Source organism: Salvia miltiorrhiza, chromosome 1 (genome assembly GCF_028751815.1).
Source record: "Salvia miltiorrhiza cultivar Shanhuang (shh) chromosome 1, IMPLAD_Smil_shh, whole genome shotgun sequence".
Lineage (NCBI taxonomy): Eukaryota > Viridiplantae > Streptophyta > Magnoliopsida > Lamiales > Lamiaceae > Salvia > Salvia miltiorrhiza.
In genome coordinates this window covers 65,872,419-65,896,937 of record NC_080387.1, presented here as the reverse complement: position 1 = coordinate 65,896,937, position 24,519 = coordinate 65,872,419, and the positions used below count along the sequence as shown (strand labels likewise).

Here is a 24,519-nt window from a genome sequence, read left to right as displayed (position 1 = left end):
ATTGCTGAGAGAAAAGTAAATTTGATGCTGTATTGATAGAGAACACGTAGGAATACATAGCAGGAGTACATGGGGTATTTATAGAGTACATTTGGAGGGTAGAATAGTAATTTCATCCTAGAAGTCATGCTCCCCGCGTGGTCAGGGGCACGATGGTAATTTTATCTGCCTTTGCTCATTCCTCTGTTCAAAGACAGAAAAACATACGTATCGCGGAGCCTTGGATTCCTCTGCGAATGAGCGATTCATCTGCTCTGGCGCTTCCCGAGTGAAGTGGTCACTTTTACCATTAACTATCTCGTGGGTAGGTCATCCCTCTGACTTCAGTGATTCCTCTGACCGAGTCCGTCCCTCTGGCGGAGCGCGTTCCTCTGACCCGAGCCCATTCCTCTGAACCGAGCCCATTCCTCTGACCGAATGATTTCTTTGACCCGAGCGATTCCTCGGTCCAAGTCCACTCCTCTGCTCTGCATATATTACTCCTCATCAGATTTGTATTATGTATACCACCTCCATAGTTTGTATATAGAATCACTCGAATCAATATAATATTTTAAGACTTTTACTTTATGAAGAGTAATGTGTTCCATACTATTTTTTACTAATTAAAATTTTAAAGTATCCTAAATACTACTCCCCCGTCCACGAAATGAGTACCCATATTTCCTTTTACGTCCGTCCATGAAATGAGTACCAATTTCCCTTTTTGACAAGTGTACCCCACACATCTCTTTAATTAATATACTCACAAGATGAGACCCTTAAACTATTCACATTACACTCTATATATTTCTTAAAATCCGTGCCATCCATAAATTGTCGTGGACGGAGGGAGTATATATTATACACCCTAATTATCTGTATCAAAATAGCTCATATAATATAATTGGGCCTTCAATAGAACTTTTTTTTAAGGGTAATTTTAAACACAACCCCCAATTTTCTCACTATAGCCCCCTATTTAAAAAAATAATAAAATTAATTATGATTGTACTATTATACCCTCATAGCTTTTATTTTAAATCTGTAATAAATTACTAAGTTATAAAAATTAATTTAAAGTACATCACGTATAATTTTTTTACAGAAAAGAAATCATATATAGCTCTCATCCTGATCTAATATAGATAAATCATATAGCCCCATCATGTTCTAATATTAAAAATACTGATAAATAACCCTAATAACTCCATCAGTATAGCCCCCAACTCAAATTTTAATTAAATACGCAAAGAACAGAACGCAGGAAAAAGAAGAAGAACATCGACATAAGAAAGAACAAAGTTCAACATCATCTTCAATTTATTTATCTTGGATATGAAGAAATTTTTCTTTTTAAGATGCAAAATGACCAGAGTTATGAAAACCCAAGATACATACCTCCAACATATTTTTGTTTTGACATTATTAGATGGGAAACTGTTATCTGCACACGCTCTCAATGCTTCTGCATACGCCTCATTATTATCTACTGATTACAATTGGAATCAATTATATTTCTTTACGGAAGATCTAACTTTCAAATAACTTGACATATATAATATTGTCATGTTTAATTGGGAATTGGAATGAAAAAATTGATCTGATTATCAGAGTAAATTAGTCACTAGTACATTTGAAAAGTAAATTAGTCGCGTTTGTTCAATTTTTTTTTTTGGTTTTTCCATAGTTTGTTGGTTACGACATGTATAGAAATGAATTTAATCATACAACACATTCTCAACCTCATTGCGAGAAGTAAAAGGGAAAAGAATTTGAAAGAAAGTTGGAGCAGAGGATGCAAAGAAGTTTTGTGGTGAATTTCCTGCGTTCTGTTCCTCATCCACTCCAAGAACCACCTTATCTCTCCATTCACCAAAATCCACCTTATATCTCCAATCTCCAATTCGCTTCCAAGAGGGATCGAACCCAGGTCACTTCACTTAAGTGAGGACCCGGTGGCCAGTGGGCTAAGCCCCCTGGTTGAGTTGGGGGCTATACTGATGGAGTTATTAGGGTTATTTATCAGTATTTTTAATATTAGATCAGGATGTGGGCTATATATGATTTATCTGTATTAGATCAGGATGGAGGCTATATAATTTCTTTTCTGTGAAAAAATTATACGTGATGTATTTTAAATTAATTTTTATAACTTATAATTTATTACAGTTTAAAATAAAAGCTATGAGGGTATAATAGTACAATCATAATTAATTTTATTATTTTTTTTTAAATAAGGGGCTATAGTAAAAAAATCGGGGGCTGTGTTTAAAATTACCCTTTTTTAAAAAAAATACTTTTAACTTATATCGAATCAAATTGCATTCCCACTCCTCACTCCTTAATGAAGTTTACTAGTAGTACAATTTTTTTTTTTCTAACTCAAACAAAAAAAAGGGTTAACTAACTTTGCTTTCTCTTGAATTCAATCAATAAATTATTTTTATGCTAAAAGAGAGAAACGTCAATAGTTGACTGGAGAGACAAGTTGGTTGGTGGTGGCATATCAATAAGGACCTTCGCAATGCATATCATTATTTTTATGCTTTGTTTTAGAGAAAAGTCAATAGTCTGTATCAAATTGTAGTACTAATAAATAGGAAACTCTAATAAATATCTCTATCACATTGCTGGAGATAGGGTTCAGAAAACTTATTCAATTCCAATTTACCGAAAACTTTCTTCCCATGTACTAATACTTTCCTCGCACCACTATTACTGTCTAAAACTTTTTAGGCACAAAAATTAAAAAAAATATATAAATTAATTAAAAATTGTAAGATCATACCTTTTGAAGAGTTAAATTATTACTCCCTCCGTCCACGAAAGAACTTCCTATTTTTCTATTTCGGGACGTCCACGAAAGAACTTCCTACTTTTTCCTATTTTGGGACAATACCCCACCACTTAAAAAATACTCCCCTTTTAAGACAATTCCCACCACTCAAATAATATTAATTAAAACAACACAATAAATTATTAATACTTTTTCACAATTCTCAATACACTTTACAACTTTTTCTCCACTCTCAATACACTATACAACATTTTATTAAAACCCGTGCCACTCCCTCCTAGGAAGTTCTTTCATGGACGGAGGGAGTATATTTTATGAAAATGTTACAATAATAATAAGACAACTCAAAATTGTAATTGACATAATAATAGCGGGACAAAGAAAGTAAAATTCTTTTAATCTCGGTTTGGACTTAACTTGGAAAAGAAATGGTAAGACTCAATTTATTGATTGTATCAGTGAGAATGTTATTTTTTCGTGATAATTAGAATAATGAGTAAATCAATATAAATATATGAATAACTTGCTTGTTATGCACGAGTAGTTGTATTCTATTAATGTGGTATTTTTTTTGCACTTTCATAATTCAAATCCATATGAGAATGACTATTCATGCGTTACTTAATTTGTTTATAGATTTATATTAACTTATTTGTTATTCTCATTTGTCAATATATTTAGTCATTCTATTATATCCTTTCTTTATATTATATATATAGAAAAGAATGCCTTAAAACAAGTTTTTATTTTAGCCAATGATCATGAATTCATTCAACAAAGTGATGAATCCATCATAGATATTCATGATCTAAGGGTTGAAAATGATTCATAGTTTATATTTTAAATAAATTTTTATTTTAGTCAACTCATATATATATATATATATATATATATATGGGAGAGTTCAACAAGAACATAAATATTTACAAAGTCTAGAGTCATAATCTCGTTCGTTAGATCGATATTAATCAAGGGCTGAGATTAAAAGCTAATATAATTAATATAATAATTTTTGAAAATAAAAATTGGTAAGATCCCTTAAATTACTCACTTTCCTCTCTCCTCTCTCCTCTCTCATCTCTCTCTCTTCCGTCACTTTTTCCCACTTCCCTCTCTCCTCTCTCCTTTCTCATCTCTCTCTCTCCCGTCCCTTTTTCCCTATCTCTCTCGTCTCTCACACAGAACACACACACACCGGCAGAACACACACAAAAGGTGGCGCTGCCTCCTTCCTCGGCGCCGCCCAAGTTCAGCCCACAAGTTCAGAGCCACCGCCGCCCTCAAGTTCAGAGCCGCCGCCGCCTTCGAACGCCCTCAAGTTCAGCCACCGCCGCCTTCGAACGCCCTCAAGTTCAGCCACCACCGCCTTCGAACGCCCCAAGTTCAGCCCACAAGTTCAGAGCCACCGCCGCCCTCAAGTTCAGAGCCACTGCCGCCTTCGAACCCCATTAAGTTCAGCCACCGCCGCCCAAGTTCAGCCACCAAGTTCAGCCACCACCGCATTCGAACGCCCTCAAGTTCAGCCACCACCGCCGCCGCCTTCGAACGCCCCAAGTTCAGCCACCACCGCCGCCTTCTGAACTCCGGCCGCCGCCCCCTTCTCCGTGCATTGAACATTCGCCGGAGAAGAGGAAGGGGGCGGCAGATTTTGTAAATAATTTTATTGAACTTATACGTATAATTCTGTGAACTTTTGAATTTGTGGTATTGAACTTCTGAACTTGTGTTGAACTTGTCTTGAATGGTGTTGAAGTTTTTTGGTGTTTAATGAGGGAAAATCGTGAGAGAGAAAGAGGTAGATGGGAGAGTAGGATTGAACTTGCAGATATAGTTTTATGAACTTGCAAATACAGTTTTACGAACTTTCAGATATAGTTTTATGAACTTAATTATGTATTTTGATTTTAAGAGAGAGAGAGAGAGGAGAGAGAAAGGAGTAAATTAAGGGATATTATGAATCTTACCAATTTTAATTATATTAACTTCTAATCTCAGCCTTTGATCAAGATTGATCTGACGAACCAAATTGCGACTCCATTCTCCATCTAATATTGTGTTTCCCTAGAATGCAACCCTATATATATATATATCGGGGAGGGCTAGAATAAAAACGCTCTTAAGTGTATAAAATATAAATGATTTTCAGCCCTTAGATCATCAAGATCTACGGTTGATTCGTAACCCTGTTGGATGAATTCGTGGCCCTGAGTTCGAATTCTAATGGTAACAAAAATATATTTTTCGCAATTCGTAACTCTGTTGGATAAATTCATACGTGTTCTACATAAAATTCGTACATTAAAAAACGTTTATATTTTATACACTTAGGGTCCGTTTGATTTGCAGTTTAGGATTGATTATGATTAAAATTATCTTGAAAAATTAGTGTGGATTAGTGTGGATTTATACTATTTTATGGGTGTTTGATATCATGGCTACTTAATCATATATTGTGTTTGATATCCATAGGATTATGTTGGATTATATTATATCTAATACCAAAACTATCCTCATATAATTTTAAAAATACCATGTGTGTCCATCATTACTTGGACATTTGCATCGATATGCGTGAGGAAGGGTAGCAGAATTTTTATCCAACTTCGCAGTATTAAAGTTATCCAAGGGGGGAGGGGTGGATTATTAGTATGGGTTATTCCCACAAAATAGCATGGAGAAGTGGGATTAAGTAGGAGTTGACCATATTAACTGCACATGATATCAAACATCACACTAATCTGTATTTATTTAATTTATCATACCTATAAACCCATATCAAACAGGCCCTTAAGAATGTTTTTATTCTAGCCCACCCCTATATATATATGCGCTACCGTGAGAGCACATCTTAAAATAAGAAATAATAGCAATTTTTAATGTATGAATTTTATGTAGAACACGTATGAATTCGCTGTATAAATGTATGAATTGTGAAAAATAAATTTTTGCTACCTTTGTGATTCGAACTCAGGACCATAAATCCATCAAACAGGATTACGAATCAACCGTAGATCTTGATGATCTAAGGCTGAAAATGATTCTTATTTTATATCTTAAGAAATGCTCTTATTTTAGCCCATATATATATAAGTGGGATATAGTGAGAATATTATTTTTCGCGAGAAATGAAAATAGCGAATAAATCAATATAAATATACGAATAAATTGCTTATAATCCACAAATAGCCATATTAAGTTAAGGCGGTGAATTTTTTGTCCGTTTCAATATTCGAACTCAGCTGAGAGCTTGAGAATGACCATTCAAACATTATATTGATTTTTTGTAGATTTATTTTAGTTTATTCATTATTCTCATTTCACATGATTAATTTGAATAAATATTACTATATCAGTTATACAATTTGAATATCACACCTTCCATATTCATTCTCATCTTTCACTCTCTCTCTATATATATATCATTATAGTCATATAAACTAAAGTTGCCTTTTACTTTAGAAAGAAAAGAAAAAACGCTTTCCATCTCACCTGAAATACTAAGGTGCAGTAATTTGAGTATAAAATTAATTGTTAATAATAAAATTGAAAAGGAAAAATAGCTTTTTAAGGTTATTTATGTCAGATCATGTGACGGAGATAACATAAAGAAACTTTTTTTGTAACATACTACTCCATTTTGTAATTTATAGATTATGTTAAAGGTGTTTGTTTATTTATTAAGTGTTCCAAAAAAAGTATTAGAACATTTCAAATGAAACATATCAAATTTAAGAAAAAATATATTACTCCCTCCGTCCCAAATGAAATGTCTTGTTTTCCTTTTTGGGCTGTCCCAAACGAAATGTCATGTTTCCTTTTTTGGCAATACAATCTCTCTCTATACTTAATATTTAAATAATTTTCACCAACCCACTTTATCTACTTTATACACATTTCTTAATCTCCATGCCGAAAAGAAATAGGACATTTCGTTTGGGACGGAGGGAGTATTTATTTATTAAGGGGTTAAGGTGCAGATAGGCCCATTAAGTGTAAGCCCTTATAACGTATTGCCCCCCTTATTAACTGTGTGTGCAACTTACCCCCTAAACTACCAAAAATCGCACATTTAAGCCCCTCTGACCTAACGCCGTCCAACTTCGTTAGTCAAACTTTTTTCTTTTTCTTTTTAATTCAAATTGTGGGGTCCACCTTCCTTTCTTCTCCTTCTTCTACCTTAAACCTTATCACTGCTGTGAAAAGCGTGCTCTGCAACTCCAGCACCTACACCAAGGGCTCGTCTTCCACGGCACCAACTACTTCTCCCTCTGCGTCTCCGAGGAGATGCACAGCCACAAGCCCTTCAATCACGTTGTTTTCGATTTCGAGCCCTTTCTTATCCCCAATCTCCCCCATCAAATCCAGCTCGTCAAAACCCAGGTCTCCGATTATAATTTGCACGAGAACAAAGACGATTTCAGTCGCTGGATTCAGCAGATGAGCGAGTCCGACTCCAAAAGCTACGGTGTCGTCATCAACAGCTTCGACGAGCTCGAGCCCGACTACGCCCACCTTCCTTTCTTTTGATGGTGAAAGCTTAGCAGGTTCTGAATCTGCAACGTATGAGTGATTGTATAAAATTTTTGGAGCAATCGAATGAATTTGCGGAATTGATGTACAAGGGTTTTCAGTATAGACAAAGAGATCAGAAGATAAGACGAAGAATTATACGACCAAGAAAATGATCGAAGGTTTTATGGGAAATTTTGTTTCCATAATCGTAGATTAAAGAAAATCAAATGAGATGATGCGCATATTCACCAACTTATATAAATGCCCTTTATCCAATTTGCTTTTTTATCTTCAATTGACAGAGAATAAGTAGGGTGAAGAAGAAGAGAAGCTGAGTCGAGAAGTTTGGGTGTCTTTTGACTCATTTCCTTTATTTAATTTTATTTTCCTATTTCTTTTTAAGCTAACATCTATATCTATACATCTACAATAGGCCTAGTTGATGGTGAAAGGGTCGCCCTTGGTGTAGGTGCCGGAGTTGTAGAGCACGCTTTTCACGGCAGTGTTGGAGGAGAGGCAGTGAGAAGGCTTAAGGTAGAAGAAGAAGAAAGGAAGGTGGACCCCACAATTTGAATTAAAAAAAAAAAGAAAAAAGTTTGACTAACGGAGTTGGACGACGTTAGGTTAAAGGGGCTTAAATGTGCGATATTTGGTAGTTTAAGGGGTAAGTTGCACACACAGTTAGTAAGGGGAGCAATACGCTATAAGGGCTTACACTTCAGGGGCTAATCTGCACCTTAACCCTTTATTAAGTGGAGAAAAAGATCCACAATTAGTAAGTATAGTTGACTAATGATATTTTTTAAGATTAAAAGTGGTGGTCCCTCAATGGCACGTGAAAATAAGTGTAAAATATAAGGGTAGTAATTAAGGAAATACTCATTTCGTCCCAATAGTAGTGTCCCATAGATTTTGGACACAGAGATTAAAAAATATGTAAAAAATAGATAAAGTTAATTGGTGGAAATTATTTAAATATTAGGTTTGGAGTGAGAATATATTGTTAAAAATGGAATATGGCATTTGTATTGAAACGTCTCATTAAAGAAAATGAGACATTTGTATTGAGAGGGAGGGAATAGTTACTAAAAATAAGTAGGATATGAATTGATAGATGGATCAAAATGGAAAATTAAAACACGGATTGAAAGATAGTTTGAGGTGGAAGAAGTGGTCCGTGGAGTATTAATTAACAAACGTAGCCCAAATAAATAGTAGTAATAAAATTGTAAATTAGAGGCGCATTTGATATGTGAAGTGAGATGGCGGAGGCTGCAGTGAGTTTCTTGCTGGAGCAAGTGAAGGAGGTGGTGACAGAGTACAAAGATCTCATCTCCGGAGCAGAAAATGAGTTCAACCAGCTTAACAAGGAGCTTGGTTTACTCAAGGCTTTCCTCAAGGACGCGGCCAAGGCGACGAAGCAGGAGCATCTGTTCAGAGAAATGGAGAAGCAGGTAAGAGAGGTCGTCTACGAGGTCGAAGACACCATTGATACTTGCTTGACCAAGGCTATCGAGGTCAGGGCCAAAGAGGCAAAGACCAAGAAGTCTCCATTTTCCTTATCGAGGCAGCGGGGTTCCGGATCAACAAAAAGTGTCAGCCTCTTGAGAGAGGTCAAGTCCATTAGAGAAGGAAAAGTGTTGCCGATGTTCAACGAAGCCAAGATGCAGTTTTCTAATATGCGGATCGGCGATGGATCCGGAGCCGTCGATGATCAACGGACTAAATTGAAAAGGGTAACACATTGCTTTTGTTTTTTTCTCCTCACTTTCAACTTTAATTAAATACGAAAAGTCAGTTATTGGTGATTACTTCTAAGAACTGTTCTGCTTTGATGCCGGTACTGCTAAATGTTACATAGATTATGCTTGTATTTGTTTGACTTGGGGAAGGGAGGTGTGAACCCTAAGCCTAACTGCCCTTTTGGGTATTACAAAGATAACTTTTTCCATATTTTTTAGTGGAAAATGATCAGGCAAAATTATTCTTATGCTGAGTTGAAGAGACTGAATATTACCATTAATATTGTTACTTGAACAAGTTTATGGTGAGGTTGTCTTGGTTGGGAGATAGAATCCCCTAATTTACTCATGTTCATCCTTTTTGGTTTAGCAGCAATATTTACATCCACACAAAATCTTTCATGAGGATAATAGTATAGTGCGGATCATATGCAAACTTTAATAAAATACTTATAAGTATCTTATTAAAATGTGTAAAAGGATATTTATGAGTGTCCTATTAAAGTGCGTGTATATCTGCACCATGTAGGAGACCTCCTCTTACATCATGTGTAATTACAATTCAGATCCTATATTGTCAATTTACATGACATAGTTTATTGCATTAATGGATGATCTTAAATTTTTGTAATTACAATAATGCTTATGAGATCTTCTATTACATTTGTGGATGATCTTAAATGGTTGAAATTAAGATGATGCTTATGAGATAATTGCAATTTAAATCTTAAACTTTGAACCCTCTAAGTTCTAGCAAATTAGACACAATCTTTAGAGCATTTCAATAATGTACCAATATTTTTTAAATTTGTTGTAAATTAGACCTTTCTATATTTCACAAATTTTGAGTTGATTTTTTTGCCTAAATCCCAATTTTGAATTCGTGCTAAAGAATTATAGAATGATTGAATTTACAACAACTCAAAAGATAGAGATGTTATTGGTACACCTTAAAGATTAAAATAAATTTATGACAAGATCCATAAATTGGAATTTAAATTGCAATTTTCTCAAAATTATGATAAAATGTTGTGTTTCTCTGTTGCAAAGTTACTGTTAGTGTAAGTAAGACACACTTAGCTTGTTATTGTGTTGACACATCTAGGGAAGTTCTTCTTTTACTTCGAGTGACAATGCAAGTCCTCGAGAAATCTCTAGAGTGTGAATTTGTTTAGTTAGGTACGGTTATCTTTCCTTTCTTTGTACTTGTTCGTTTGGAATATTTATTGCAAGGAAATACTCGCTCATGTAACGTATCTATATGTTATTGAAAACACAAATAAGGTTATTGTTTTCTTAGTATTGTTTATTGAGTTTTTTTCATAAGCATTCTGCCTGTTTGTGAAAAATATGTTATCTCTTATATTGTTCAATAGTTGAGTTGTAATATTTTGTTCCTGTAGTCTCTATTTTTTTTTTGTTGGGGTTGGGTGGTGAATATGGTGCATACATTTCTACCTTTCCCTATTAGAGTATTAGTAGAGTTTTAAGAAGTTACTTAGGTCTTTGACATGACGCTCTTTGTGAGTCCTTTACAATTTAACATCGGGTAGTTGAAAGTTTTTTGTGGGGGAAGCTTCTCAACTGTAGGTGTGTTTACACCGAACTAGATCAATTATTTTGTGTGGTGTTTCACGAGTGATAAATCCATTGAGAATTATTGATTGTATACTAATTGAGTACTGATATTTTTATTTACAAATTCTTGAACTGATAAATTTGGTATAAGATCTAATCCTTACATTTTGTATCTCTTTCACATAGGATAAACCAATCAGGCAAAATAGAGTGGTAGGTTTCGAAGATGAGGAAAAGACCATAAAGGGCTATCTCATGCCAGAAACAGAAACAGCGCGGCTCGATGTCATCCCCATCATCGGTATACCTGGACAGGGAAAGACAACACTGGCGTGGAAGATTTATCAGGACGAGAGCATCTGCTACAATTTCCCTATTCGCATTTGGGTTTACATCTCACAAAAGTTCAACAGCAGGGATGTATTCCTCCAAATCCTCAGAAAATTCACCACCAGCCAAAATACGTCTAATCTCAATGACGACGAGCTGGCTCAGACAGTCAAGGTGTGTTTGGAGAAAGAAAAATTCTTGCTAGTCCTGGATGATGTATGGAGTGTGGATGCGTGGTTAGGAATTAAAGAAGTGTTGCCGCTGGACAATGGGAAAGGCAAGGTGCTCATAACCAGTCGAGAGGATGCCGTCGGAGAAGCCACTAGTGTTTACAGAAGAGCCCACAAGCTGCGGTTCCTGACAAAGCCGGAAAGCTGGATGCTGCTACAGTATGAGGTATTCGGTAGCCTGGACGAATGCCCCGACGAATTGAGCGCCATAGGTGAACATATAGCCATCAAGTGTGATGGAGTGCCGTTAACAATAGTTGTGATAGGAGGTATTCTGGTGGACCAACTAGCCAGGGGCGTGGCGATGGAGGGATGGGAGGAAGTATCTAAAAATGTGAGTGATGCCTTGCAGAAAGACGAGGCGCAGCGCATAACAAGTGTCGTGGCATTGAGTTACGACAGACTCCCCGATGACCTGAGAGATTGTTTTGTCTATCTGGGGGTGTTTCCTGAAGATTATGAGATTCCGGTTAGGGTGGTGTGTGGTTTGTGGATTGCGGAAGGATTTATACAACCCAAGGATGGGAGGAACTTGGAGGAAACCGCACAAGATAATTTGAATGATCTTATTAGGAGGAATTTGGTGAAGGTGGACAAAACAAATCCCATGGGCAAAGTTAAAACATTTCGTGTTCATGACATGATACGTGCCTTCTGCATAACCATATCTAAGAAGGAGAGTTTATTTCATGAGATAAAAAAATTCAGGACTGGAGTTTCTCAGCTTGATGAAGTAGAGAAAGCTCATCGTCTTTGTTTCCATTCCGATCTCTCTAATTTCCTCTCAGAAGGCCCAAAAGGTCCGCATGTGCGTTCGCTTCTGTGTTTCTATGAGCAGCCGGTTGAGCTGAATCCAGAACACATAACAGTTATACCGGATGGCTTCCCTAAGCTCAGGATTCTGGAGTCCAAGTCCGTCAAATTTCACCAATTTCCTGCAAAGGTTACCAAACTAATTCATCTGAGGTACCTCACACTCTCCATTGATAACCTCACAATTCTTCCGGAACAAATCTACCAGCTATGGAACCTACAAACTCTTATAGTGGAGACCAAGAAGCGTTCCATTACAATGAAAGCAAATGTGTGGCGGATGGTTCGGCTGAGGCACTTCAAGACTAAAGCGGCTATAGTCCTCGACAACAACTGGGAGGGCGAGGCAGGGCAGAACCTCCAAACACTAGAGAGGCTGTCGCCCGAATCTTGCACAGAAGCCGCCTCCAGAAGGGCTAAGAACCTCAAGACGCTGGGGATTTCCGGGAAATTAGTCAATATTTTCAGAGCTAAGTTCCTGGAAAAACTGTATCATCTTGAAAAGTTGAAGCTGGTGAATAGTATACCTTATGAGCCAACATCAGAGGATATGTTGCATTGTCTCCCTCTACCAAACTGTTTCCCGCCAAATCTGAAGAGGCTGACATTATCGAATACATTCCTTGGGTGGCATCACATGTCCATGTTGGCAATGATCAACAGCCTCGAGGTCCTCAAGCTGAAAGACAATGCATTTGTCGGTGTGGCCTGGAAAGTTGCTGGCTATACCTTTCCTAGTCTCCAACTCTTGCTCATTGTCAACGCGGATTTACTTATCTGGGAGGCCTCCCCTGATGCTTTCCCTTGTCTCAAGTATGATTTCATCCTTACCAATCTTATGTTGATGTTCAATAATTACTATTTGATACGAAATTATGCACTCTATTAGGTATCTTGTGGTCAAGAATTGTGAGAACCTCAACAAAATTCCAGAGAGCCTGGGGAAACGCCTCCAGAAACTGGAAGTAGAGCGTCTTCGCGATTCGGCAATTGAGTCAGCGAGGGAGATTGGAAACTCAAAGAAGGGAGGCCAAAAAGGGAAATTTGCGGTCGATTTCGATCTCAAAGTAGGTCCTGTATCTGAGACCAGTAAAGCCACATCTAATTAGGTACGTTGCAAGTGTCCCCTACATTACTCATTTAGTTGAATCACAAGGCTAAATCCGAATCCTACCAACACTTTCTAAATCAACATATCTTGTACAATGCTTAAAAGTTTTCAGCATAACAATATTTCTTTAAACGAGTGCCTTAAAATCCTAGTTTGGCTTGGCAATGACTTGTTGATCGTGCAGGGGCAGTTCAGGCATTGCCGCCATATCAATGCTTAATGCACGGAGTTGCCCTTTGTCACTTGGCCTAGAGCGGAGGCTACCATTGCTTTTTTCCTTTCTAGATATTGTTATTCATACAAACTATTTATGAACACAATATCTTGATATTTTGAATAATACTCTGAATGTTCACAATAAGTATGATTATTTTTTTTGTTATTTTCGTCCATCCATATTCCACAATAAATATGGTCTTTCCATTTTAAAGCGAACAAATCAATTGAAGAAAATTCTCAAACTCTTCAATGTTTTATAAATAGAAACAATAGGGTCGAGTGGCCCTATTCAACATACAACATCAAATTTTGTCCACCATTTGAAAAAATATAAATTTTGGTCATTTTTTGTATGTCATGACTATTCAACCCTTCTCTCTCTCCTCTCTCTTTCTCTATCTCCCTCTCTCTCTCTTCAGCGGCTACGCGGCAGCGGCGTCGAGCTTGGAGAAATCGTCGGAGCTCTCGCGGCTTGGGCAGAATTCGTCAGAGTAGAGGATGAGGCGGCGGCGGTGGAAGAGATCTGGTCCTCTGAAATCGGCGGTGTGGAGGAGGGACTGGTCAGGTGGCGGAGAATGAGGCGGCGGCGGCGGCGGATCTGATCTGATGAGGCGGCGGTGGATCTGATCTGATGAGGCGGCGACGGTGGATCTGATCTGATCGTTGCGCCGCCTCCTCCATCGGCAGATCTGATCTCCGCCTCCTTTGATTTCAGCCATCGACAGATCTGATCTGATATGTAATTGTGCTGCACGTATGACACTTATGGCACTATTAGTGCCATAAGTGCCATAAGTGCACACTTCCCCTAGGGTTTAGATATTCCATTTAGGGTTTAGATTATCCATTTGGGGTTTAGATTATCCATTTAGGGTTTAAATGATGTTGTTTCTGTATTTGTGCTGCACGTATGACACTTATGACACTATTAGTGTCATAAGTGTCCAAATGACAAATTTACTTAGTTTTATTTTGAATTTCCGTTGGCACTTATGGCACTAAAAAGTGCCATAAGTGCCAAGAGTAAAATCTTGACACTTATGGCACTAATAGTGCCATAAGTGCCTAACCCGACCCAGCACGCGACCCGCGTGCCTGATCCTACCCGGTCTGCCTCATTAAGGGTAAAAACGTCAAAATCAATAAAAATGGCTAAATTTTGTGTTTTTTCAATGTGTGACCATAAATTGTGTTTTATGCCTCATTTTGGCTACTTTAAAATTTTACTCTTATAAATATGTAGTTCAATTGAAGTATTTGTATCTCTTTCAAAATCTTCAGACAATACATCAAATTATTGCAAACGACCTCCATAATTCACTTACCATTTGAAATGCAAATGCCTCATTCATATAACTTCGTCAAATGCCCCATTCATACAATCAAAGTGTTTTGCTAAGCTTTTAACAAACCCCTATTTAATTTGTATTGTTTCTATGAAAATGGAGCACTTTATTCGATTGAAAGTGGAGCAGTTTATCTCATTGACAGTACATCGTGATAGTGAGAAAGTTTCTTTGCAAATAATGAAGTATTTACAAGGCTTGAGCCCTTCTTCTTCTTTTTTTTTTTTTTTTTTCATGACATGTGTACTGTAAATCTTGATGATATCTCAAAATTAGGGGAACGAGCTCTCTCGACAAACTAAGATATTTGTAGTATCATTTCATTTGTCACTGCGGGGTGAATGAGCTCTATCTCTCTATAACTATAATACTATATGGCTTCATTATCATTTGTCACCGCTAGTGATAGGTATTAATTGGTTGTGTGGAATTGAGTATAATCCAATTTTAGGGGTTTGCAAATTCAACCCGGACCCGCCGAACTCGCCCGGACCGACAGGTTCGATCCGGATTGAACCGGTCCATTATAGGTGTTCGGTCCGGGTTGGGTTTAATTTTAAGGACCGAATTTTGTCTGGGTCGGTCCGGGTCTAAACCCGGTCGAACCCGGAACCGATCCGATACTCATATAAATTTAATATTTAATTCATATTATGTAATAGATTGATTGTGATTTATGTTTTGTTTTTTGTGATTGTGGATTGCGAATATTTGAGACTATGATGTGTTTTGGTATTGTATTTTTTATGTTTTAGATCTGAAAAATAGGTGTAAAAATAGGGGAAAAAAATAAGAAAAAAAAGTAGGTTATTAGCGGGTCTGACCCGGACCGAACCGGACCCGTTGCTCGGGCTCGGTCCGGTTCCGGGTCGGCCCGCACGAAAGTTTCGGTCCGAGTCGGTCCATTTTTCTAAAATTTTTGGGTCAGCAAACTCGGCAGGTCGGTCCGGGTCCGCTGCACACCCCTATCCAATTTATTGTTATTATTTGCTTAATTTATTTACAATAGCTTTGGTTTGTCTAGACCTTGAAACTAGTAAAATCAGAAGAATGAGTTGCATTTATTAAAATCAGAACTTACAAAGTATGGTAGAATTAAAACTTAAATACTTTGACTGGTCCAAACCCTCGAATTATTGAAATGGGACCATATGATATGAGTATGAGGTGAAGGAATCAATGGTCTAGCTTAGTCGAATTGACTTAAGAGAAAAATTGTCACCCCAAAATAATTGAAGAAATTATTATTATTTATTTTATTTTTTTTGGGGGGAAGAAAAATTGAAGAAAGACTGAGCCCCCCACCCACCACCAATCACCCCCCCCCCCCCCCCCCCCTCCCTCTCTCGTTTTTCTTTAGAATAAATAACACTCTCGTTTCGTTCTTTCCTCCTTCCTTTCACTACATTCTTATTTCAATAAAAAAGAAAATACAGTTTCACTAAATGCAAAATTGATGATTTTAGAAACTATTCATCCACAAGAAAAACACATTGAATATAATCAAGTTTACCACTTATTAAGTCTGAGTTTAATATTCATGCTAATTATACTCCGTACATAATTTTTTTTTAGACTAAAGAGAAAAAAGTGAAAAATTCCGAAGAGGGGACAAAGATGGTAAAGCTATAATTAGTCCAAACAAAACTTATTAAGTTTTTCAAAGAACAGAATAATAAACCACATCGACCCACACACTAAACATTTTCTAAAATTTTGGGAGCCTCATAAGTTCATTGACTTAAACAAAGACTAGAGATAATGTCAGTTTTAAACAATGTTTAATTAATTTAACTAATGCAAGTTGTATGTTTAAAATAATGTCACCCATGTGAAAGAAGTACCGTCTCTTTTGAAACAGCTTTCCAAGAAGCCTCCAAGAAACCTCCAAGTTGAAACATTAATTATTCCTCAAAAATTCATTTCCCCAATCCCAGATTGAAACATCAACCTTCTCAAAAATGATTTAGCTCACTGAAAACCCCCCAAATTTTTCTTCACCACACCAAAAATGGCTGCTTATTCTGCCGTCGCCGCTTTCCGGCAGACTCTGAAGCAGCTGCTGGATTCCCACCAGTTTCCTACTCATGTGTCGGAGTCTCAAATCGAATTCCTCCATGAAAACGTCAAATCCTTGCAAGAATCTCTCGACAAAATCGCCTTCGTTCCTAAACTGAAAAGGCCAAGTTTGAAGGAGTTGCAAAACAAAATCAGAGAAGCCATCTACGCAGCCCAAGACGAGGTGGAATATTGGAGCAGAGGCCATTCACCAGAAAAATCCGGTGGAAAAACCATGGAGGAGCTAGCAGACGCCATAAAAGACGTAGAAAAAGAGGCGGTGGTTCTAGAACAGGAGATCAGAGACGACCCAAAAGCCCAGAATCTGTTCTCCAACAATGGCGACGAGCCTGCTTTCAATTTCAGCGGCAAGGATAAGATCGTGGGACAGGAGGAAGACTTCAAAACAGTGACGGGGTGGCTGCAGGCGGACGACAAAGCGCGGCTGGTGATTCCGATCACCGGGCTGCCCGGCATCGGTAAAACTACTCTTGCTAGAAGTATCTACGACGACAAACAAACCAGGATCCAGTTCAACATTCGTGCTTGGGTGACTGTATCTCAAGACGTGAACTACCAAGAGGTCTTCACCAAGATCTTGAACACCATGGAGAGCAAGAACTTTCAAGCAGGCCACTACGCCACCCAGGGCGACGAGCATACGCTGCTCACTAAGCTGCATCAGGAACTCTACAATCTCAAATACTTAATCGTGGTGGATGATGTGTGGGATACAAAAGCTTGGGATCGAATAGCACTGGCCTTGCCGGATAAGGAGAATGGGAGTCGAATTCTTCTCACCACCAGAATTGGGGATGTTGCTGATGCTCTCAAAAACTCTAGTTTTCTCCATAAGATGAAGCCCCTCGGTCTGGAGCACAGCTGGGAGTTACTCTGTTATAGGGTATTCGGTGACAGGCTTGAAGACCCCAAGGATGATATTACAAAATTCTGCCCTTCTCACTTGAAGGATACTGGAAGGATTATCGCGGAGAAGTGTAAGGGTCTTCCTCTCTCACTTGTGGTGGTTGGAGGTCTTCTTATTCAGGAGAGACAGCAGATAGATTACTGGAAACGGATTGAAGAAGATGTCGCTGATGCTGCTACCAAAGGCGAAGACTCCTACTTGGAGATCTTGGCTCTCAGCTACGTTTACTTGCCTGGTAAACTCAAGGGCTGTTTCCTTTACATGGGAGCATTCCCGGAAGATTGTGAGATTCGTGTCACCAAACTCATCAAGTTATGGGTTGCCGAAGGCTTCTTACCAGCACCAAAAGCACCATCGGCGGCACCGGCACCAGCACCAGCAGTCCCCAACGTGGAACAAGTGGCACAGAAGTCGTTGGAGGATCTTATCGGGAGAAATCTCCTTTCAATTCGCAAGAAAAGTTCCAATGGCGGAATGAAGGCTTGTGGTATGCACGACAGCTTACGGGAGCTGGCTGAGAAAGAATGTGGAATGGAGAAGTTCTTCTTCTCCAGGAAGAAATACAATCAGGAAGTAGAAGAAGAATCCAAGCTCAAGAGGCGCGTATCTGTTCACAGAAACATTCTCATGTGCCTCGAAGAAGTTTATAACAAAACAAGAACGATCACGCCTGCCCGGAGTCTTCTCTACCTCGGCTCCCACCACCACCACCCGATGCCCTTCTTTTTAACTTTTGATCTTCTCAAAGTGCTGGATGCTTTCACTTGCTATTTCATCCAGTTCCCGGACGAGTTTCTTGATCTTGTTCATTTGACTTACCTTTCTTTCACATACAACGGCAAGCTTCCCACAAAGGTGACGCACCTCAAGAAACTCGAGACTCTCATGGTTCGTAGAGAGCCCAAGATCATCTTCGTGGGTGCATCTTTTCTGCCAGACGAGATCTGGGAGATGCCGCTGCTGAGGCATTTATGGTTCACGGAAACGGATTTCCCTGCTCTTCCGCCTGCTCCTCGGAACATAACTCTGCTTTTCAACCTCCAGACTCTTGCAAGTGTGGATGCTGCTTATTTTACTAATGAAGTCCTTGACAACATGCCCAACTTGAGGAAATTGGCAATGTGGATCGAATCGCCGGGTAAGATCAATTTCACCGTTTCCAAGCTGACCAAGCTGGAGCATTTCAGGTTCGTGGTGCTGAATCCGATCCCGGACAAAGGGATTGAAGTTGAGTCGGCTGAGAGCTTCTTCCCGAGAACACTGACAAGGGTGACTCTGAGTGGCACTGGACTTCCATGGGAATACATGAAATTCGTTGCTAAGGAATTGAAGGGTATTGAGGTGCTGAAGCTCAAGGAGCTGGCCTTCAATGGGCCGGAGTGGTGCCCCGACTGTCAGATGAAGGAACTCAAGTACCTATTGATTGAATACCTGAATTTCCAAAAGTGGGAAGCAACTAATTCCCATTTCCCCAAACTCCAACGGTTGATTATGAGGCATTGCTACGAGTTGGAGAAGCTTCCTGATGATATTGTATACATTGGACCCCTTGTGGCGATGGAGATGGTGGACTGCAGCCCTCAAGCTGTGTCTTCCGCAGAGGATATTATAGATAAGGCGGAGTCCTTTAATGAAGGCTTTGAAGGTCGCATCTTTTCTTCATGGGAATAGATACGGTATGCAACTTCCTATGTTTTATATTAACAGGACTCTGCGTGTGTGTTTGGGTTCTGTATGCATCAATCTTCACTCTTAACGACTTCTCATTAAATCTTCATCAAAAAACAAGAGTAAATAAATTTGATTGGTAAAGATTTCATGACAACTTTAGAGCATCCGCAATGGGGTTATTTGATAGCCTACTTGATAGCCTACTTGTGTTATTGAGTAGGTAGTGCTGCATTGGGGTTCCTTGATAGCCTACTTGATTTTTTTAGTTTTTAAAGAGGAGAGAGAAATTTTTAAAGAAGATAAGAGAATTAAAAAAAAAAAAAAGAAATTGCACTCGGACATACTCGATAACTCGAGTAGCATTCACTTGCAACGGCTACTCGAGTGCAATACTCGAGTTCGAGTAAGCTATCGAGGATAGCGTTACTCATGCTCTTAATCTTGCTTGTGAAAACTTCATGAAAATATCCGTGCATAGAGAAGTTCTTAATTTTAGATAATTTTAGCTAATGGAGATTCTTTTTTCTTCCCTTTTTCCTTCGAGTAGTTTTTAGGATTGAAATTATCACCCTTATCTATGGAATTAAAAGCACCACCTGCAAACTGCATTGTATTTGGCTAAGCTTATTTTCAAGAGTTTATAAGTTTCAATAACTTATAAGAGGTTTTAAAAGTTTATAAAATGTAATGTTTTCGATGGTTTTTAAATTGTTAAAGTGTTTGAATAATTAAGCTAGAGAGAAAATTGTGAGTTAAAAAGAGAAAATATTAGTTAGAGAGAGAAAAATGAAAATAGATAAATTAGATATATAACGAAAATAATTAATCATATATAGTATAGTTATTTTTGTACAATTAGGTTGTCTATAAGATTATGAAAGAAATAAGTTGAGATTGAGAAAAACTTATTTTTTGAGAGATTAAAAGTTGTTGGAACTTATTTTTTCAACTTATAAGTTGTTTAAAAATTTATTTTATCAAATACTATGTTTTAAGAATTTATAAGTTTCTAATTACAACTTATACACTATTTTAAGGAGCTTGACAATAAAGCACTATTCAGTTGGTAAGACGCTTATCCTCTAATCAATATGTCAGCAGTTCGAGTTACCACGGGGGCATCAACCATTATTGATCTTACTTAAAAAAAAAAAAACTATTTTAAGGAGCTTATAAGCTCAACCAAACATTCTATAAGAGTAAGTGAATATATTTGTGTTATTGCGTAGAAATTCACCTACTCTTCTCTTTTTTTGTTATTGCAGAATGCTTAACAGAAAACTTGGTTATGATTGGGGATCGACTGTTGTTTCATTTCTTTGCGGCGCTTTGTTTTGTGTTTGGTATTGATGATGTAAAATCCTGATGGTGGTTTGTCTCCCTTATGTTTGAAACTTAAATAAATGTGTTCCTGCCATTGTTCTTTCTTGCCATGTAGATGTATTGAGGGATTTTATGGGACTACCAAGAACTTGTTACACTTCATTCGTATTATTCTATTGAAGTATGGCATATCTTTTCGAATGTGATCCTTTGTACTATAAGGGACCGTTTGGTTCTGGCATAGGAAAATAGAAAGGAATTCAAAACGAGAAAAATGATCTTCAGATTCTCAATTTGTTTTGAGTCTTTTGACTCACCGTCGCAAAAAGAACCGATTTCTCTATGATTCTCTTTTTTACTATTTGATTGAACAAATAAGAATCAATTTTGATGATAGTGGTAGTGATGAGGTAGCGATGGTGGTAATGATAGAGGCGGGGAGGAGGATGGAGAATGAAAATATCGGTAGTGATATGATGGTGGAGAAATGGCGTAGAACGAGGGATATGGAGGAATTCAAATTCAAAATAGAGTATGGGAATAAAAAATTAAATCTCAAATGAGAAAAACCCAAAATAAAAAAATGAATTAAATAGAATCAATTAAAAGTAACGACAAGTTTTCTCAAAAAAAAAAAAAAAGTAACGATAAGTACAAATACGAGAATCAAATCCCCAAACGAAACGGTCCTTAACTTATTGTCTTATTTTTAATTTTGCTATTTTATAACTATTTATTATAAAATTATTAATTATAAGCTTTAATTCACAAAAAATGTACTTTAGATTAATTAACTCTAATAATTAACTATAAATTAAAAAAATATAAAGAATACATATGATCTCTATTGGATGAATAACCCTAATAGATTAATTTAAAATTATATTAATAAATTAAAATTAAAGAAAAAATAATTAAAATTATAACAAATTAAAAATTGAACAAAATGTGACACAATAAATTATGAGACATAGGATCCCATGTAATATCATCCATTGAAGGGAACTCGTGACTAGGGATGGCAACGGGCCGGATCTGGACCGGGTCTGGCCAATACCAGATCCAGATCCGTTTTCATATACCAGATCCAGATCCAGATCCGTGCATCTGAAAATTTTGGATCCAGATCCAGATCCGTCAGATCCGCGGGTCCACGGGTCCAGATCCATGGATCTGCTATTTTTATATTAAATTAAAAAAAAATTCACAAAATCAACAACATCTAATTTCCATCATGAAAAATATAACACAAAATACTTTTATCTAATTACTTTTAGTTTTTATTCTTTTGAATATAATTTATTTATTATTTTTAATTTAGTTAATATTATTAGTAAACTAAATATAAAATATAATATATATATATATATAATAAAACGGATCCACGGGTCGGATCTGGGCCGGATCCGGATCTAAAATTTCAAGATCCAGATCCAGATCCGTTTTCAAAACTGAGATTCAGATCCAGATCCAGATTCAGATCCGTCGGGTCCAAAAAATTGAGATTCAGATCATTAAAAACGGATCTGGATCCACGGATCTGGACCGGGTCCAAGATCCACTGCCATCCCTACTCGTGACCGTTAACATTTAGCAATTCTAGTTGGGTAATTTTTTATTTATTTATTTTAAGTGTCTTGTGTTAAATCCTCTAAATAATTAATGTATGTCAAAATGTCTTGTGTGAAACCTAGAATATGCATTTGTTTTTTTTACGACCTCTCACATTTTCTATTTTTTGAGATTAACCCACAAATAATTTAATATTTTTACCCTTATAGTTACACTTATTTACAATTAATACACTATACAATACCTTTAAAGTATGATTATTTATTTACTATTAATACATTAAAAAAAATTCAAAAAACTTTTACAAAAAAAAATTATCTATACTATTTATGTACTATCAATACACTCAATAAATATTATTTGATGTGTCCGTCAGTCCATGTCTCTCTATGCATTTTACGCTCATATGTAGATCTCTCTATATATGATCTTTTTTAGGGGTGAAAAAAAAAATATCTAAAACTGAATAATCAAATTGATCCAAACCGAAATATTTAAATATGATTTGATTTTTTCAATTTTTTTAGTTTGATTCGATTTCTATCTTTCAAAATAAATTGGTTTTTCGGTTCTATTTGATTTGATTTTTTAAAAATCGAACAAAATCGAAAAGCTGAATTATATTTATATAATAATATATTAATATGTGTATATATGAATATATGATATACATAATTTTGATACTAAATATAATTTAATTTAACTTTTTTTCCTATTTTTCAATTTTTTATTTTTTTTATTTTTGGTTTTTTCGGATTATTTCGATTCTTTGGTTTTAATTCTAATTTTTTTATTAATTCAATTTTGTTTATTCGGTTAATTCGATTCGATTTTTCTTTATTCAAATATAATTTTAATTTTATTAATTTTAACAAAAAAACCCAATCGAAAACCAAATACATACCCCTAATCTTTTTACGAATTATCCCATGAATAGTTGAACACACACACACACATAAAAGGAGGGTGTTAAGAAAATCATTGGAACATACAAGGCCTGAGGTCTTGAGTTCGAGTTCATTACTGTAAGATCATTAATTTTATTTATTTTTATTTATGTAATTTATTAAGAAAATCAAAAGAAGGAGGGCTTCACATTTATTTTTAAATTTAATTTTATGAATTGAATATTGATTGACAATGTTAACTGAACCAGGCAACGACCTGGTCATTTATTTATGTTAATTATCAGCAAATAAAAGCTGTCCACTTCATCAACTATGAGTATTTTACTTCAAGTTGTAATTTTAAAATCATGCAACTTGTAACTTATTATATGCATTAGTTGCGGCTTGCCGACTTGCTTGCCCAGGGTTTAATTTTTGATAATAAATGCCCCCCCGAGTAATTATTTACAGCTATGCGAAAGAAACTTACATTTTCTGGAGGTCACATCTGAATCTGAGAGGCAGTAATATATTTTTTAATAATTATAAAAAGTATATATAATTAAATAAACAAATCGCATGCAGACCACACAGATGCGGAAAAGCATGAGATAATTAATGAAATTAGACTAAAAAATTCTCAGAAATGGGAATTTTTGAGTGCCTCGTTAGCTTTACCATTTGTGCGTACCTAAACGTAGTAGCATATTATAAAATACTAGAATCCGTTGAATAAAATACATTGGAACATCTCTTAGACTTGTGCATATGTAAACGTACTACCATAAATACAAGAATCCTTTGAAAATACTAAAATTTTGGTCCATATATAAAAATATTGCTCCTTCTGCCTCGCTTCAAATGATCCAAAAAAATTAGCACATAAATTAAAAAATATGTGATAAAAGTGTAAAGTGATGGTGAAACAGCTTAAAAAGTAGTTTTAAATTCTCAATTTTATTTTTAAATTTGGATTGGGTCATTTAAAGTGGGACAATCCAAAATATAAATTGGGTCATTTAAAGTGGAACGAATGGAATAATTGTTTTCTTAAAGTTACATACACTGATACACGCACAAAATAAATTAATTGTTTTCATGAACCCTTCTACCTACTGATTAGAGGGATGTGTTTTACTAAGTTATGTTTCCTTGTTTAAAAGTTAAATCCTACTCTTTCAACATTTTTGCAAAGTAAGTTAATTTTTCGAATTTTGCAATAATACCCCAACCTTATTTTTGGTTTGTTGTAAATTTATTCCTAAATTTTCCACGAATTTCAATGATGAAATTGACAATAAAAGAAGATAATGTAGAGTTGTAGACAATACCCTTCAAAAGTGGTAGGAAGAAGAAGAGCTTAAGTGCAATGCGTGCAATCATTGATAACTTGAGGAAGAGGAATGTCACGTTGGAAAGA

The 24,519-nt window shown here is 36.4% G+C and overlaps 2 protein-coding genes across 3 annotated transcripts; both read left to right on the top strand.

Moving 5' to 3' along the window:
* The first annotated feature begins 8,318 nt into the window (after nt 1–8,318).
* Nucleotides 8,319–14,487, top strand: LOC131005111 (putative late blight resistance protein homolog R1A-10). Of its 2 annotated transcripts, none has more exons than XM_057931923.1 (4): nt 8,319–9,027; nt 10,798–12,797; nt 12,874–13,093; nt 13,734–14,487. In XM_057931923.1, exons 1-3 carry the CDS (start codon nt 8,554–8,556, stop codon nt 13,091–13,093), a joined length of 2,694 nt encoding a protein of 897 aa, XP_057787906.1. In that variant the 5' UTR covers nt 8,319–8,553; the 3' UTR covers nt 13,734–14,487. The 2 variants fall into 2 exon arrangements, with proteins under 2 accessions (XP_057787906.1, XP_057787905.1); XM_057931922.1 differs by lacking the exon at nt 13,734–14,487 and adding an exon at nt 13,280–13,477.
* A 1,907-nt stretch (nt 14,488–16,394) lies between these two features.
* LOC131005110 (putative late blight resistance protein homolog R1A-3) lies at nt 16,395–20,841 on the top strand. Its single transcript, XM_057931921.1, has 2 exons — nt 16,395–19,322; nt 20,583–20,841. Exon 1 carries the CDS (start codon nt 16,672–16,674, stop codon nt 19,315–19,317), a length of 2,646 nt encoding a protein of 881 aa, XP_057787904.1. The 5' UTR covers nt 16,395–16,671; the 3' UTR covers nt 19,318–19,322; nt 20,583–20,841.
* Nucleotides 20,842–24,519: the final 3,678 nt, after the last annotated feature.

What these genes read in the sequence shown, in the direction of transcription:
- LOC131005111 (XM_057931923.1), top strand. Translation starts at nt 8,554, where the DNA reads ATGGCGGAGGCTGCAGTGAGTTTCTTGCTGGAGCAAGTGAAGGAGGTG. An exon ending in AACGGACTAAATTGAAAAGG is followed by an intron (nt 9,028 to 10,797) that starts GTAACACATTGC and finishes TCTTTCACATAG; the next exon opens with GATAAACCAATCAGGCAAAA. An exon ending in GATGCTTTCCCTTGTCTCAA is followed by an intron (nt 12,798 to 12,873) that starts GTATGATTTCAT and finishes GCACTCTATTAG; the next exon opens with GTATCTTGTGGTCAAGAATT.
- LOC131005110 (XM_057931921.1), top strand. Translation starts at nt 16,672, where the DNA reads ATGGCTGCTTATTCTGCCGTCGCCGCTTTCCGGCAGACTCTGAAGCAG.